Source organism: Castor canadensis, chromosome 3 (genome assembly GCF_047511655.1).
Source record: "Castor canadensis chromosome 3, mCasCan1.hap1v2, whole genome shotgun sequence".
NCBI classification, from domain to species: domain Eukaryota; kingdom Metazoa; phylum Chordata; class Mammalia; order Rodentia; family Castoridae; genus Castor; species Castor canadensis.
This window is the reverse complement of record NC_133388.1, coordinates 197,060,049-197,074,376: the sequence shown is the minus strand read 5'-3', so window position 1 is coordinate 197,074,376 and position 14,328 is coordinate 197,060,049. Positions and strand designations below refer to the sequence as shown.

The following is a 14,328-nucleotide window of genomic DNA, read 5'->3' as shown; positions in this document are numbered from 1 at the left end:
TCATTTTACCTCATTCATTGAATTAAAAACATGAACGGAGCCCAGACCACGTTCAGGGCACTATGCCAAGTGCTGGGGATACAGTGCAATAGAAACAGATCACGTCCTGCCTCCTATATTCACCTCCAGCTAACACGGAGCATCTGTCATGTCTGAGACCCTGGCCGGGGCCAGGTCAGGGCTCTACCTGCAACCTCCTTTGCTCACCCTGAGTACATCTGGGGATACACCATCACTGAGTGCCATCAAACAAGAGAGCTGGGCCCTAGGGACTCAGAGGAAGGAGGGACAAGAGGGCGACGGGGTGGGAACTGGGGGGACGGGTGGCAGTGGAGACCCCAGCTCTTGGGGTGGAGATATTGGCCCAGCTCTGCCTGCCTCCTCTCTGCCAACAGATGGCCGTCAAGTCGGTGCAGTTCTTGAACACAGACGTATGGTCCAAGGAACTGCTGTGGACCCTCACTAAACCCAGCCGAACCCAGCAGGAGCAGCCCCTAGAGAAGGTAAGCGCCCCAGATAACCCCTGTGGTCCACCGTGCAGGCCCAGGGCCTCTGTCTGCAGGGCACACAGGGCCCTAGAAAGAAACTGGTGGATCTGAAAAAAGCAGGACTGGGCCTAGGCAGCAGGCCTCCCAAGCAGGGGCTTAGCAGGGCCCAGAGCTGGGTGGGAGGACACTGCAGAGGTCATCGAGCTGGGGGTCATGGCTCAGAGGAGGTGGCGTGACAGGCAAGGAGGGCCCAGCTCAGGACAGGACCCCGAGCCCTCCCCCAGGCCTTCCTGTTCACCTACTACGGACTGATCCTGCAAGCAGAGGAGAACAGCACCACGGTCAGGACACACCTGTGCGGCCTCCTGCAAACATCCCACCAGTGGCCCAAGCAGAGGGAGGTGAGGACCCAGTCCCACTCTGTCCCTACCTTTGCCTGACCTCAACCAAGGGTTGAGCCTGGTTCTAGTTTCGCAGTGAACCCTGATCCTAGTCACAGACTGACATCCTGACCCTGACACTTATCACATGCTGAATCCTGACCCTTGTCACAGCCTGGGCCATGGCTCTGGTCACAATCTGAGCCTGACTGTGATCACACACTAAGCCCTGAGTCCTGATCTTAGCTTGACCCTTGACCCAGTCACAGAGAGCCCTGATTTCACCCACAGCTGGCAGCTTGCATTCTCTTACACACACACACACACACACACACACACACACACACACCACTTTTCATTCCTACCTGGCCTAGGTCTGCTCAGAGCCGAAATGAGGACTAGCTAGACTCCAGGGCTCCCCTCTACCTCCTGCCTCCCCTCATTCCACCACCAGACCCCATAAGTGACACCCCCACAGGGTTGGACTGTGTTTCATGGAGGCAAGTGGATGCCTGGTGATCATACATGAGTTCCACCCCCTACTGGTAGGCCAGGTGAAGGGCCATGCACAGACCTGTAATTCTGGGGTCCCCTTCTATGCCATGCTTCCTCCCTCAGGGCATTGCCCTCACTGTGGGGCTGGCTGCAGCCCGCCACTTGGATGACGTCTGGGCTGTCCTGGACCAGTTTGGCCGGAGCACACCCATCAAGTGGAGCCTCCACAGCTCCTCTCCAAAGGTAACAACTCGGGGTTCTCGGCAAGGGTCTGGGACACTGGACCCCACGCTCCATGAAGGCCAGAGCCTCCAAACTGGGACTCCCCGGGAGGTCAGGAGCATGGATGTTGAGCCATGGATTCTGACTCTAATCCTACCTGTACCCTTTCCCAGTGTGACCCCTCCTTTCTGTGCCTCAGTTTCCTGCCTCTGGTCTGTTGGGAATTGAAATGAGTTCCAGTCATAATAGCCTGGCACACAGCAGCTGCTCAAGCAACTGCCGTCAGTTGTAGGTTGGCCCTGGGCCAGTGACTCATTTGAAATTGGACAATGGGCAGCCACTCATGTGCCCCTGTCCCTGCCTCACTGCATCTCCTGCTGGAGGACGTGGTGCCTGAGGCTGCTCCATGAGGAGCCCTCTGGACACAGGAGGGGAAGAAGCCTCCCACTGACCTTCAGGGTCTGCTCATGGTTAATGCTACAACCCAGCAAAGGCCAGTGACTTCCCAAGGGTCCCCCAGCTGGCAAATGGCAGAGTAGGGCGGAAGTCTAAGTCTTAGACACTCACAGGGCACCTGGTCACTAAGTGACGTCACCCTAACAGTCCTTCATAATATCTGGGCAGAGCCTGCCCCACACTCTGGGGTCTCACCTGAACAGCGACCTCTGTGTGCCCCATTACTGTCTCTCTGTGTGGAGGTGCAACCCTCCCTCGACCTTCACGAGTGAGGGGCCTAGACTGTTCTGGTTCCAGCAGAGCCAAGCACCCTACCTGTAGCCCTGGATGGCCCTCCCTGGCCTGTCCCAATCGTCCCCCAAAGAGCTAATTCCTTTTGCCCTGTTTTCCTGAGGTGCACTGAGGCCACCACCCTCAGGATGCCCTGCCTCCCCAGCATGGTAGGGCCTGGGGCGCCTCTTCTCACTAATCCCCAAGAGGAGGAGTGTGGCAGAGCCTGACAGTCATATCCCCACCCCCCACCACGGCCAGAACTCTGAGGACCCGCGTTGGAAATGGGCCAGCAGCACCCTTCTCCTTGCCTACGGTCAGATGGCAGCCAAGGCGAAGATCTACGTCCTGCCCTGGGTGGATAACATCCTGGCAAGGATGATTTTCTACTTCCGCTACAGCTCCTGGGTACGGGGGCTGCACTCCAGATGGGCTCAGGACGCCAGCCCAGCCCCTGCCAGAGCCGCAGTCAGAGATCCAAGCCAATCCTGTGCCTGCAGGTCCCCCCCACTGCCCACCCTCCCGACCACACAGACCAGGCAGGGCTTCTTGTCGATGGTCCCAGCCCCGCTTCCTCATCCTCTGAGAGTCCTCTGAGCTTTCGTGAGCACCCCACCCCCATTTCTAACAAAGCAAACCCTGATTTTCTACTGGCAGGAGGTGGGGGTTTGCTGAGAGGCCAAGGTGATGTTCTCTATCTTCTGCACTAGGCCTCCAACCCAGGTCACTGTGAGGGGCTGGCAGCCACTCCTCCCTGTCACAGCTGTGGCTACAATGCCCACAGGCTTTCACGGTTACCTCCTTGTTTAACTGTGCTCACCTAACTCACATTTGTTAAAACCTCATGCGCACTCCTAAAAAAAAATCCCCACAGGACTCCCAGCGGGTCTCTGCCACACACCTTTCAGCCATGGCCCCTCCAGACCATGGCCTTGATTTTTGCTCTCTTCCACATACTCTTGGCTCTCAGCCTGACCTGTCCCCTTGTCCTGCGGTCTGACCCATGCAGGACGAGACTCTGAAGCAGAGCTTCCTTACTGCAGTCCTCATGCTGGTGGGAGCCATCAGCCGGAGTGAGGGCGCCCACAGCTACGAGTTCTCCCAGACCAGCGAGCTCCTTGAGTCTCTGATGGTGCGTGCCAGGTCCCCTCCCTTGGACCAGCAGCCTTCCCAGGCAGAGGAGACCCCCCTCCCTCAGACCTGCAGCCATCCGGAGCCCCCAGCTGGGGAAGAATGGGAGGTGGATTTCTAGGGCACATTGAGGCCCCTCGCAGACTTTCATGCCTGGAAACACTCCATGTCCCCAGGCTACCTGGTTCTTCAGGAACCCAGAAGTGACCAAGTACATGTACATTGTAAAGGGCTGGTATCATCCATTCTGCACATGCTGACCTGGTTTGGGTCCCAGACCATCACTAGGGATTTTGGCTTCATGGATCCCCTACCCCCAACCCAGGGCAGTGAGGAAACACACAACAAACTGGGCGATGATATCAGGAGCAAGAACCACAGCGCGAATGAGGACAGCTCAGGTCCTGATCCCTGCTGGGCCCAGACTCCGAGCCTTGCCTTGCTTCCTATATAACCTTGTGCAACAAGGTGGTGATATTTATGTGAATAAAAGACACTCAGAGCAGCCTGAGCTCATGTGGCTGGCACGTGGTGACCAGTGTCCAGACCTGACCTGACTCCAGAGGCCATGCTCCAGTTCCCTAAGCAGGGCCCAGGACACACAGGTCCCCTCTGAGTAGGCAAGGGGACAGAGCATAATTCTGTGGGTCACAGGGGTACCAGGCACTGAGGTCTTGAGGCAGAGAGGAGACCTGGTGTCACAAGTGGGACAGGCCAGGCCTAAGCCGCTCAGCCTTCCTCTGGGGGTTTGCAGGTCTTGTTGGAAAAGGAGCCCCAGGAGTCACTGTGCTCGACCAGCCGCCAGCAGACCTTCCGCATCATCTCCAGCCTCTGGTGTGCCCCCCAGCCCCACAGGACCTTCCCCAGCACCAAGCAGCAGCTCTCTGCTCAGGGGCTGGCCAGACAGTGAGGTGGAGGGTGGTCAGAAGACAAGGCCTGGCTGGACAAGGTGGAGGCCGCATGGGTGGGGGATGGGCAGCCACTCCCAAATGGTCAAGGTAGAGCAGCTGCTCATGGTGAGTCCCTGCCTGGGCAGGACCTAGATGGATGGAAATACAAAGGGAAGCTGTGTCTAGACCCCAGCCGTCCACCAGGGACAGTGAGGCTGCAGTCCAAAGCCCACAGCCAAGGAGGCAGGTCCCAGTTCAGCTACCTGCCACCGATGGGTGAGGGTGTGCCTGGCCACCCTGCCTGGCCAGGTGAGGCTGCCTGGAAAGTGAAGGCCAGGACAGTTCAGAGCTGCCCATGCTTGTGCTGCAGAGGGGGCAGGCAGGTGGCAGGTAGGTCTGGGGGTGTCCACTCAGGCTGTTTTCAAACCCTACCACCACCCACCCACACAGCTGGAGGACATCTGCTATACACCAGGCACCATCTGGGCTTTGGGGCCCAGCTTTGAGACAGCATAGAATATCTCCCCGTTCTCTGAGAGAGGACCCCGGGGAGGGGACAGCCTGTGCTCAGGACAGAGCTGAAGGAGGCTGTGACAGGCAGAGACACCCTCTCAACAGGGTTGAGAGCTGCATGAGACCCTATACGGGGTCAGCAAAGTTAAATGGCTGCTGACTGAATATTGACCAAATGAGCACCCCCATGAGCCCAGAGCTCATCTTGACTGAGGAGACAGCATGTGCAAAGGGCCCTGGATTGCCAAAGGACCAGCACAGGGACCAGGGAGGCGCACTTGTGCACCAATCTGTGACAGGCAGAAAGTTGTTAGGTCTGCGCCGTCAGAGGCAGACACCAGGGGTGCCTGAGTCCCTGGGCCTCCACTTCTGGGGGCTTCCTTATGGACCTTCCCAGTCCCCAGCCCTCAGGCTCATACCCTCTGCCTTCCCAACAGCAAGCTAAGGCCCCCCATAGACATGGACAGGAAATCCCGACTGCTGTCCACCTGCCTCCGAAGTGTGTTTGCCCTGCCACAGCTGGACACCCTGGAGAAACACACCTGCCTCTTCCTGGAGCCACCCAACATACAGGTGTGGTCCCCATGCTGCACCCTGAGCCCAGTGGGAGGGGGAGGGGGGCTCTTGGGTAGGGCATCGGGCTCTGTCTGCTTGGCCAGGGGATGAGCTGAGTAAGAAGGTCCCTGGCCACCTCACAAGCGAGGGTAGGGATCCTGGACAGTTTCCTGATGGCACTGGACCTGTTTGCCCATCTGGAAAACCGGGGTGGTGATAACAGAGCAGGTGGTACCTAACTCAGGTAGCTGAAATGAGACCTGGGATGTGTGCGTCCAGTGCAGGGGTCCTGAGAGCCAGACAGAGGAGGCTAGCAACCCTGGCGCTGACCCCTGCAGGGCCTTGGATGACAAGCTACATGGCAGTGTCAGCATTATGCTTTTGAGCCCCACAGCAGCCAAGCGATGCACGGAGGAACGGAGATGGCTCTCTGTAAGGGATGAGCTCCTTAGCTTTGCAGGAGCCCAAGAGTCTCAGCTCAGCCACAAAGTCCTGTGACACCTAGAGTCACCTTCCCTGCAGGGTGGCTCAGTCTCACCACAGCTCCGCCCAGTCTCACTCCTTCCTGGAGGGAGATGCCTGCAGTGGCTCATGGCTACCACCAGGGGGCACATGTGGCTGCCTGGCACAGTCACAGAGCTGTCAGGGCAAAGGGCAGAGCGACAGGTGTCAAATGACAGGTTCCAGGCCCTCTGCAGATGTTTTCCCACCTTCCTGGCAGAGACCAGAAGGTGGCAAGTGAGGAATCCAGCTCAGAGGAATGAAACCGGCCACAGGAAAGCCAGGTTGGAAACCCCTCCTTCCAGAGCCAGCTGCATCATTTGTGGAGCCCAGAGCAAAGTGAAAAAGCCAGACCCTTATTAAAAACTTACCAAGAATTTCAAGATGGCAAGTGCAGAGCATTACAGCCAGCACAGGGCCCTTTTGTGCCTGGGGGCCCTGTGGACAGCCCAGGTCACCTGCCCATGAGGCCTGCCCCATTGGAAAAATGAATCCACCTGGGCCATGAGAAACCTGGGCCCAGGTGGGTGGCTTCCAGACAGCAGCCTCCCTGCCACCTCCATGTCTGCCAAGTGCAGACTGTGGCGGGGGCCCCTCATGGGCACAGTGGTGGGCTCTGGTGGTGAGGAGTCTGGCCAGGATGTGCAGGAAATGGGCCTCACTGGGCGCTGCAGCAGACATGGGCTCTTACCCCCACTCCCCAGAGCATGGCTGACCCCCCGACCCTCTGTACAGACCCTGCACCGCCAGACCATGGAGGCACTGGACCACATGCTGCAGACCTTCCTCACGCAGAACCCCACGGCTGATGAGCTGCACTCCCTGCTGTCGGTGAGGGGAGCAGGGTGCCTGGAGGCTGGGGCAGGAGGATCCTCAGCCCTGGCCTGGGAGCCCCAAGGAGGATGTCCCAGAGGAAGCAGGGCCTGGCCAGTGGCTTCCCACACCTAGTGGTTTGGGGCAGCTCTCAGAAAGGGGTTTGGGAAGAAATGACCCAAGATAACTTCCCCTGCAGCAACATTTCCATGGGTGTCACAAGCCTGCAGCTCACGCACTCACTCCAGGAGTCCTGCCTCAACAGGAACCCAGTCAGCAGGCAGGGATGATCCAGAGGTGGACACCAGGCCCAGAGCGGGGCTGGCTCTGCCCAGGTTAAAGGTCAGGGCCAGCAGGACATCACCGTGGAGCACTGAGGGAGGACTAAGGCTGTGCCTGGGCAGGAAAGGGCCCACAGGCAGAAGGCACCACAGGGGCAGAGGAGCAGCGTGAATGTGTTTTGTCAGTCACAGTGGAGGGCACTCCTCACAGAGGATGCCACAGAGGGCAAGGCAGAGTGAAGTAGGTTAGGGCGAAGGTCAAGGCAGCAGGGGAAGAGCCCTGTCAGGCTTGGGGCCTCATCAAGAAGCCAGGCTGGAGGTGAAGCAGGGTCTCCCAGCCCAGGGTGCACAGACAGAAGTTGGGAGCAAGAACAAGGATAGGAGGCTGGGCACAGTGGCATCCACCTTTAATCCCAGCTACATGGGAGGTAGATGTGGGTGATCAAGGTTCAAGGCCAGACTGGGCAAAAAAATTAGTGATAGCCCCTCTCAACAAACAAGCCAGATATGATGGCAGGCACCTATCATCCCACTATAAAGAGAGGCATAGGTAGGAGGATTGCAGACCAAGGCCAGCCTGGGCAAAACTCGAGACCCTGTCTAAAAAACAACTAAAGAAAAAAAGGAGGAGAACACGGATAAGAGGACGCACCTAGCACAATGAGGTATAGCCAGCCATCCCCGAACATGCCCCAGGGCTGTGGCTGCCATCAGTCACAGCACCTTCCCAAGCCATCCCTGGGCCACCAGTCCCTAAACAATGTGTGTCCTCATCCTTTCCAGATCGCCTGAACAGATGCTCAGGTGCAGCTTAAGACGTCCGGCAGAGCTGTCCCCTGTAACCATGCCCATTCGTGCTGGGCACAGGCAGTAGGGTTCTAGGAAGGGCATGGGGCACACAGAGTGTTAAAGGCAGAGCCTCGGAGGGTTTCAAACTGGGACGATGTGGGGAGGAAGGTGTTTGCTACATAGGTGATGGATGCTCCTCGGGACAGAAGACTGTCAAGGCTGTGTGTGATCTGGGAAGGGGACAGGGAAGGCTGAACCAGGAGCCTTGCTGAGGGATAAGCAGAGCCTGAGTCCAGGGGTGTGGCCTGTGACCTGGTCCACAGACGAGCTGGCCAGGGGTCTCTGGGGGTCTGAGCTGAGCATCCCTCCGTGACCACACACATCCCACAGCACATGTACATCTGGTTGGCGTCAGAGAAGGCACACGAGCGGCAGCGGGCTGTGCACAGCTGCGTGATCCTCCTTAAGTGCCTGAACCAGGATGGCTGCCTGGGCGTGAGTATCAGCTCCCTGGTCCCTGTGCTCTTTAGGGACCAAGAGAACTGCGGCCACCAGTACCACCCTGCGGCCAAGGGCTCCCCGGGGCCCCTGCCTCCATACCAGAGTGGGTCCCTGAGGGCTCCACCAGGGAGGAGCCAACCAGGTCCCATGGCAGTGGGCAGCTCAGGTAATGCCCCTTTTTGATACTTGAGGAAACAGGCAAAGGATCCAGGAGGTAGAGCTCTTGTCCATGCACCTTGAAGCCTAGGCCAGGTGTTTTTCCTTACCCAGCCTCAGTTTCTCACCTGTAAAATAGGTGGAAATGACTCCTCCTCAGAGAGGTGCAATGGGGACCAGATGAGGAGCAGGCTGGGAAACAGCTGGAAAACTGCAGCCCTGCACAGATCTGGGCTACACATGAAGCAACCCCCATCCCTGTGGCCTTCACCCAGTGTGGTCCCCATATCACAGTCGCTATCGTCCTGGGGTCGAATGAACTTCAGCCCTCATGCAGATGAGCACTTTAGTGCCAAAATCAGCACTAACTCCTCAGGGGTGGGCACCAGTGCCACCCTGTGCCTGGCCCGACCTGGCCTTGCAAAGGTGGGAGACACAAGTGCTGGAGTCAAGTGACAGGTATCCCAGTTAGGCCGAAAATTTTACAGGAGCATCAAAAAACTCCACAATCAAGATTAATCACATTTTAGTGTGGCTAGCAGACCACCTGATTACTGTGACCACAGTGCACAGGAGGGCTGTCTATTTTATATATCAAGTGTTATTGGAACCACTGCCAGGATAAGGCAAATGAGGGTTGAACGCTATCGTGAGATTTTGACACTTTCCTTATCATGGGGTTTTTAACATTATTTCTTAATTACTATGGTTTTTGGCAACTAATCAAATTTTGCCATTCCCTAGTCCTGGCTCTAACACACGATTTGAGGGGATTCCTTATAACAGAGACCATGCTGGACGGGACTCTGTGGGTAGGTCCCGCCATCAGCGGTCCCCTGTACTCTCGTCTTACTCAAAGGAGGACTTCAAACGGATGGGGCAGCTGGTGGGCGTGCTGGGGATTCTATGTCAGGACCCAGACAGCGCCACCCAGCACTCCAGCCTGGAAGGGGTAGGCCATCTCTACCAGCTCCTGACAAACCAGAAAGGTGAGCACCCACAGCCGCCATGGCTACCTCAACCTCAGGCTTGGGTGGAACTGCACCAGCACCCCTGAACTCACCCTTCCCCAAATCCACCCCACACCCAACCCTGATCTCAGCCATAACCCAACAATGGCCTCACCCTGGTCCCCACGCCCACTAGACCCCTGTCCTCAACTTGGACCCAAGCCTGGCCCTACTAGTAATGACCCCATCCTAACTCTGGCCCTATCCCACCCAAACCCCTGGCCACCCTTGCCCTGCCCTTGCCCTGCCCTCACCCTGCCCTGTCCTGGCAAGCAGAGGACATTTCACTGGTGGAATGGCAAACCTCCAAGGAACTCCCCCGGCCCAGCTCAGATGCAGCCTCACTTTGGAGCAGCGGAGATCCCCCCACCCCCCAGGAGACGGCGTCCCTAAAGGACCGCTTCTTTCAACTGGGCAGCTCTCAAGCCATCAAGGTCAAAGCCTGTTAGGGTCTGGACAGGTCAAGCGGGGGCAGGCCAGAGCAGACCCTAGCACCTTGGAGTGGGGTAAACTCACTCAGTGGGTAAACGCCCTTAGGGGTTGCCATTTAGGGGCAGCCAGCACACATTAGACACCTACCATATGCCAGCAGCTTCTCAGCATGACACACCCCTTTCTCAAATTTTACCAAGCTTCCCGGACTGTTGGAATTTTCCCCATCCCTGCTCATGCCAGGATTTGAACTGTGTTATCCTTAAAGACCCTCAAGCCAGGGGGGCAGCCAGTGACCAGGGTACTGGCATTGACCTTCTGGAGTCATGTTCACAGAACCTTAAGTATGTATTCAGGAAGTCTGTGAACTGGTGACTTTTGCTTGCCCATATGGCATTGAACCCTGGCTAACAAAGACCCCTGTAACTGGCGTGCTTGTCAGTGTCTGTTGGACCCTGAACCCTCCAGGCCAAAGGTGGGATCTCACTAGGGTGCAGTGCAGGACCTAGGAGTGGCACTGGCCTTCAATAAACACCCATGGAGTCCACCCAAATTGAACCAGATAGTGAAGAAGTGGTGCACATGCCTGCGAGCACCCCAGCAGGACTTGGTCCAGTCTCAGTGGACTCCAGAACCTGTGTTCTTGGCTACTGCGGTGAGCTGACCAAGTGCTGAGGCCTATCAGAAGCTTAGTAAAGAAAATCTAAAACCCCGAGGGCAACAATTAATTGTCCATGCTCGGAAAATCTGGCTGCAGTTCACACCACAGAGGCCGGGGGGTAGAATCAAGGCAGGGATGGAAGGTTCTCACAGGCCACCAGTCCAGCGGGGCCAGAAGCGTAGGTGGCTAATCCACGAGAAGCATAGCATCCAGGACATGAGGACAGGCAGTTGACTCTCCCTGGACAAGAGGCAGAGATAGATGAGAGCAGGGAGAGGAGAAAGGGGAGGGTTTGCTAATCACAGGAGGCAGACTTGGGAAGGCTCAACTGGGAACAGACACTCTGATCCCAATTTGTCCCTGACACTTCATGTGGTCTCAGATATGCTGTACCTTACTCATCATCACTGTTATCATCACCATCACTATCACCTGACACCACCACCACTACCACCGCCACCTCCACCACCATCATCACCACCACGGTGATCACTGTCATCACAACTACCGCCACCACCATCGTCACCACCGTTATCGTTACCCACGACGCCATCACCACCACCATCACTAGCACCCTCATCAACGCCATGTTACCACTGTCGTTATTACCAACGCCACCCCCACGATTATCAGATCACCACTATCGCTCCATCACCGCCATCACACACACGACACACAGCACCACTGTACGCACTGCGACCCTCAACCGTCCTCGTCACCACCGTCCTCATCACCACCCCCCCCTCAACCATCACTGCCATCTCCCTCTCACGTTTCTTCACGCCCTCAATTAACGCATGATACCCCAGAGTTCTTTGCCGGTCCTGAGGTTGTCGTATTCTGGGTTCTGAGAGTCTAATCACTGCAATGATTAGTGGACGTGTCCTGTATCTGTGCTGTTCAAGGGAGCCTCTGGCTACGTGTAGCCACTGAGCACTTGAGATATGGCTAGTGCTACTGAGGCACTGAAGTGTTAATTTTATTAAATCAAATTTAGATAGATTTAAGTCTATCACAGATTTAAACCACTAGGGGTGTCTGGTGGCTACTGTGTTGAGTAGCAATGCTCCAAGTCTTTCCAGAAGATTCTGTCTGTCCAGTCACCTAACCCAGCTCCACCCTCTAGAAGGCATGAAGCAGGGATCAGATTGCATTCCTCCCAAAAGACTCTCACTCCCCCCGAGCAGCTCATAGTCAGCTTTCAGAAGTGAGAACCCACCACTGGGGTATGAGCCCTTGAGTAGAGCTGGGGCCCTGGAGAGGCCACATGAGAATGGGAGCCCTGGGTTCCAGAGTCAGCTTGGACCCACCCATACCCACCCTGCTCTGTGGCTGGAGGTGGCCTATGCACCCTTCTCGGCCTGGAGACCCTTCCCAGCTCTGACGTTCAATTTCTCTGTGATTAAAACACTTGTGAGGAGAACTGGTGCCTGCCCATGGGCAGCTCCCCCGCTCTGGGCTGAGGTAGCAGAAGAGGACATCCAAGAAGGCAGAGCAAGGGAAAGAGAAAAGGCTGCGAGGGTCCCAGAACAAACACGGGCTGGTCAAGGAAAGAAGCCCTGTGTGGTCCTGTGTGGCCTCTTGCCTTCCCTTCCTGTCCCTGGGCTGTGATTGGCGCAGAAAAACATGAAAGAAACGAGCTGAAAGTATGGGGCTCCTATAGGGACATGGAGAGCAGGTGCTCAGAGACCTGGGGAGCCTGGACAAAGTGGAGGTGGGAGACAGGTGACTGGACACAGGGCTCTGAGGTGACATCCTCTGCTGCCACAGGTGATCATGAGGCACCTTACGATGGAGGAGCTGACCGACCTCATCTGGACAGTCATCAACAGCCTAGGCTCTACCAGCCCTTTCCACGTGCAGGCAGCTGCCCAGCTGCTTCTCTCTGCCATCCAGGAGCACGGGGCCAAGCTGTTGACTGTGAGGGGTTGGGGCCCCCACCCAGGGCTGGGCTGGGACAGGCAGAGCAGAGGGCTGGGCAGCAGTCAGAATCTGGGGCCTCCTCTGGCCAAGACTGTATTCATGGCCTTAATGGGGCAGATGGGATCCCCCCTAGATGGTGACCAAGTGAATGAATGAATGAATGAGGGGTGGCCCTCATAATCTACTTGCCCTTGTGGCATTTGCAGACCTGGGGCAGGTGTGCATTGGCTGAGCACTGTTAAGTGTCCTAGTAGAGAAATGAGGTGGGGGAAGCACAGACTAGACCCTCAGAGCTCACGGCCTGATGGGCAGAGGTGGACAGAATAGCCCAGTATATGCAGAGGCAAAGGAGTGACCATAGAGTTCCTCATCAAGAGAAGACTGAGGGCTGGTGGAGTGGCTCAAGTGGTAGAGCGCCTGCCTAGCAAGCATGAGGCCCTGAGTTCAAACCCCAGTACCACCAAAAAAAAGAAAGAGAAGACTGATGTCCACAGGCTGTCCAGTCTATTGACTGAGCCTAAGAGGATTCAGAACCTCTGAAGTGGAGGTGTAACATCTAAAGTAGAAAGATAGCCATTTTGGGCACACACATCAGCCATGTGTTTAGGACAAGCTGAGGAGAGGAGGACTCCGAATAGTCCAGCGATTGCTGGGCAGTCTGGGCAGAGTCTCAAGTCCTCATCCCCTCAGACTGGGACTCCCCTTCAGACCAGGTGTCCAGGACAGGGCTGGGCCACCCCATCTGGCCTCTCCTCTGCACACAGGTTGGCAGCATGGGCCAAGCCATCTACCACCACCTCTGTACCATCAGCATCCCCCAAGCCAAGAAGCGTGCCCTGCAGGCCATCACCCTGCTGGCCCGGAATCATACCCCTGAGCTGGTGGCTGCCTTCCTGGACTTCTCCATCACCCTGGACAGGTGCCCAGTCACACACTCCATCCTCCTCCAGGCTGGGGTTATGGCCTCTGCACCATCATGGCCCACGGAGAGGGAGGGAGCCTGCACACCTGCTCACTTGTGCACACAGGCACTGGAGAGGCTCTGGCCACCATTCCATTAGCATTACCTGCCCCAGCCTTGACCACCCCACTGCCTGTACAGAGGGGGTCCCAGGAGCCAGAATGCTCCTAGCAGGAACCTAGGCAACCCCTCTCCGTCCATCCATCAGCAAAAATCCCTCTGTCTCGTTCTCCTCTTCAAACATTCTCTCCTACTTGTGCTCTTCCCTGGGACACCAGAGAGAGCTGTCACCCCTGCCCCCAGGTGGGGCAGGCCTTTCTCCCACAGCCCATGGACCCCCGGGTCTGGAGGTAGGTGAGGATCCTCACTGCTGCTCATGACCCCTCCTCCCTAAAATCTCAGCTCTGAATCCCACGTCTTTAGTCTGTATTTCCTGCCATTCATGCAACACACACCTGCCTTGTCACCCCTCTCCTTGAGGACAGAGCTTCTGCTCAGGGACACCCTCTTGCCTGCTCCCCTGCTCTGAATACAAGGATCTCCCTCCCTCCCTCATCCAGACTTCTGCCTGGCCATCTTCTCTCCGAGACATCTTGCCCTCCATCCTCCCCCAGCTGCCCACTCTGTGGTCCTACCCACGGCTTGATCATCACCAATCGTAAGGTTCTCCTTCCTGGAACCAGCTACCTCCCTTATTCACAGCTCACTTCCTCTGAAATCAACAAAGCTTCACCACAGTGCCTTGAGGGCCACTGCCCTGCCCACCTTCTCTCGCCCCTCACCTCCCTTACCTAACTTCTGCCTGGCGTGTGTTCTACCATCCAGCATCACACCACACATGCCCAGGTCCTTGTCCTTGGTGCCCTGGCTCCTCATGAGACTGGGAACCCAGGAGCTCAG

The 14,328-nt window shown here is 56.8% G+C and overlaps 1 protein-coding gene and 1 non-coding gene across 2 annotated transcripts in view; both read left to right on the top strand.

Moving 5' to 3' along the window:
* The window catches only part of LOC109681795 (maestro heat-like repeat family member 5), a 58,683-nt gene that overhangs the window by 21,745 nt on the left and 22,610 nt on the right, over positions 1 to 14,328 (top strand). Inside the window, exons 7-21 of the mRNA XM_074066998.1 lie at positions 396 to 503; positions 773 to 889; positions 1,487 to 1,608; positions 2,563 to 2,719; positions 3,321 to 3,443; positions 4,197 to 4,276; positions 5,283 to 5,420; positions 6,182 to 6,185; positions 6,637 to 6,732; positions 8,175 to 8,279; positions 8,875 to 8,880; positions 9,301 to 9,430; positions 9,728 to 9,885; positions 12,315 to 12,464; positions 13,232 to 13,386. Of these exons, the coding sequence (XP_073923099.1) occupies positions 396 to 503; positions 773 to 889; positions 1,487 to 1,608; positions 2,563 to 2,719; positions 3,321 to 3,443; positions 4,197 to 4,276; positions 5,283 to 5,420; positions 6,182 to 6,185; positions 6,637 to 6,732; positions 8,175 to 8,279; positions 8,875 to 8,880; positions 9,301 to 9,430; positions 9,728 to 9,885; positions 12,315 to 12,464; positions 13,232 to 13,386 (1,649 nt within the window). The remainder of the gene's footprint in view (positions 1 to 395; positions 504 to 772; positions 890 to 1,486; positions 1,609 to 2,562; positions 2,720 to 3,320; positions 3,444 to 4,196; positions 4,277 to 5,282; positions 5,421 to 6,181; positions 6,186 to 6,636; positions 6,733 to 8,174; positions 8,280 to 8,874; positions 8,881 to 9,300; positions 9,431 to 9,727; positions 9,886 to 12,314; positions 12,465 to 13,231; positions 13,387 to 14,328) is intronic.
* Trnaa-agc (transfer RNA alanine (anticodon AGC)) lies at positions 12,858 to 12,930 on the top strand. Its single transcript has one exon. It is a non-coding gene; the product is annotated as a tRNA-Ala (tRNA).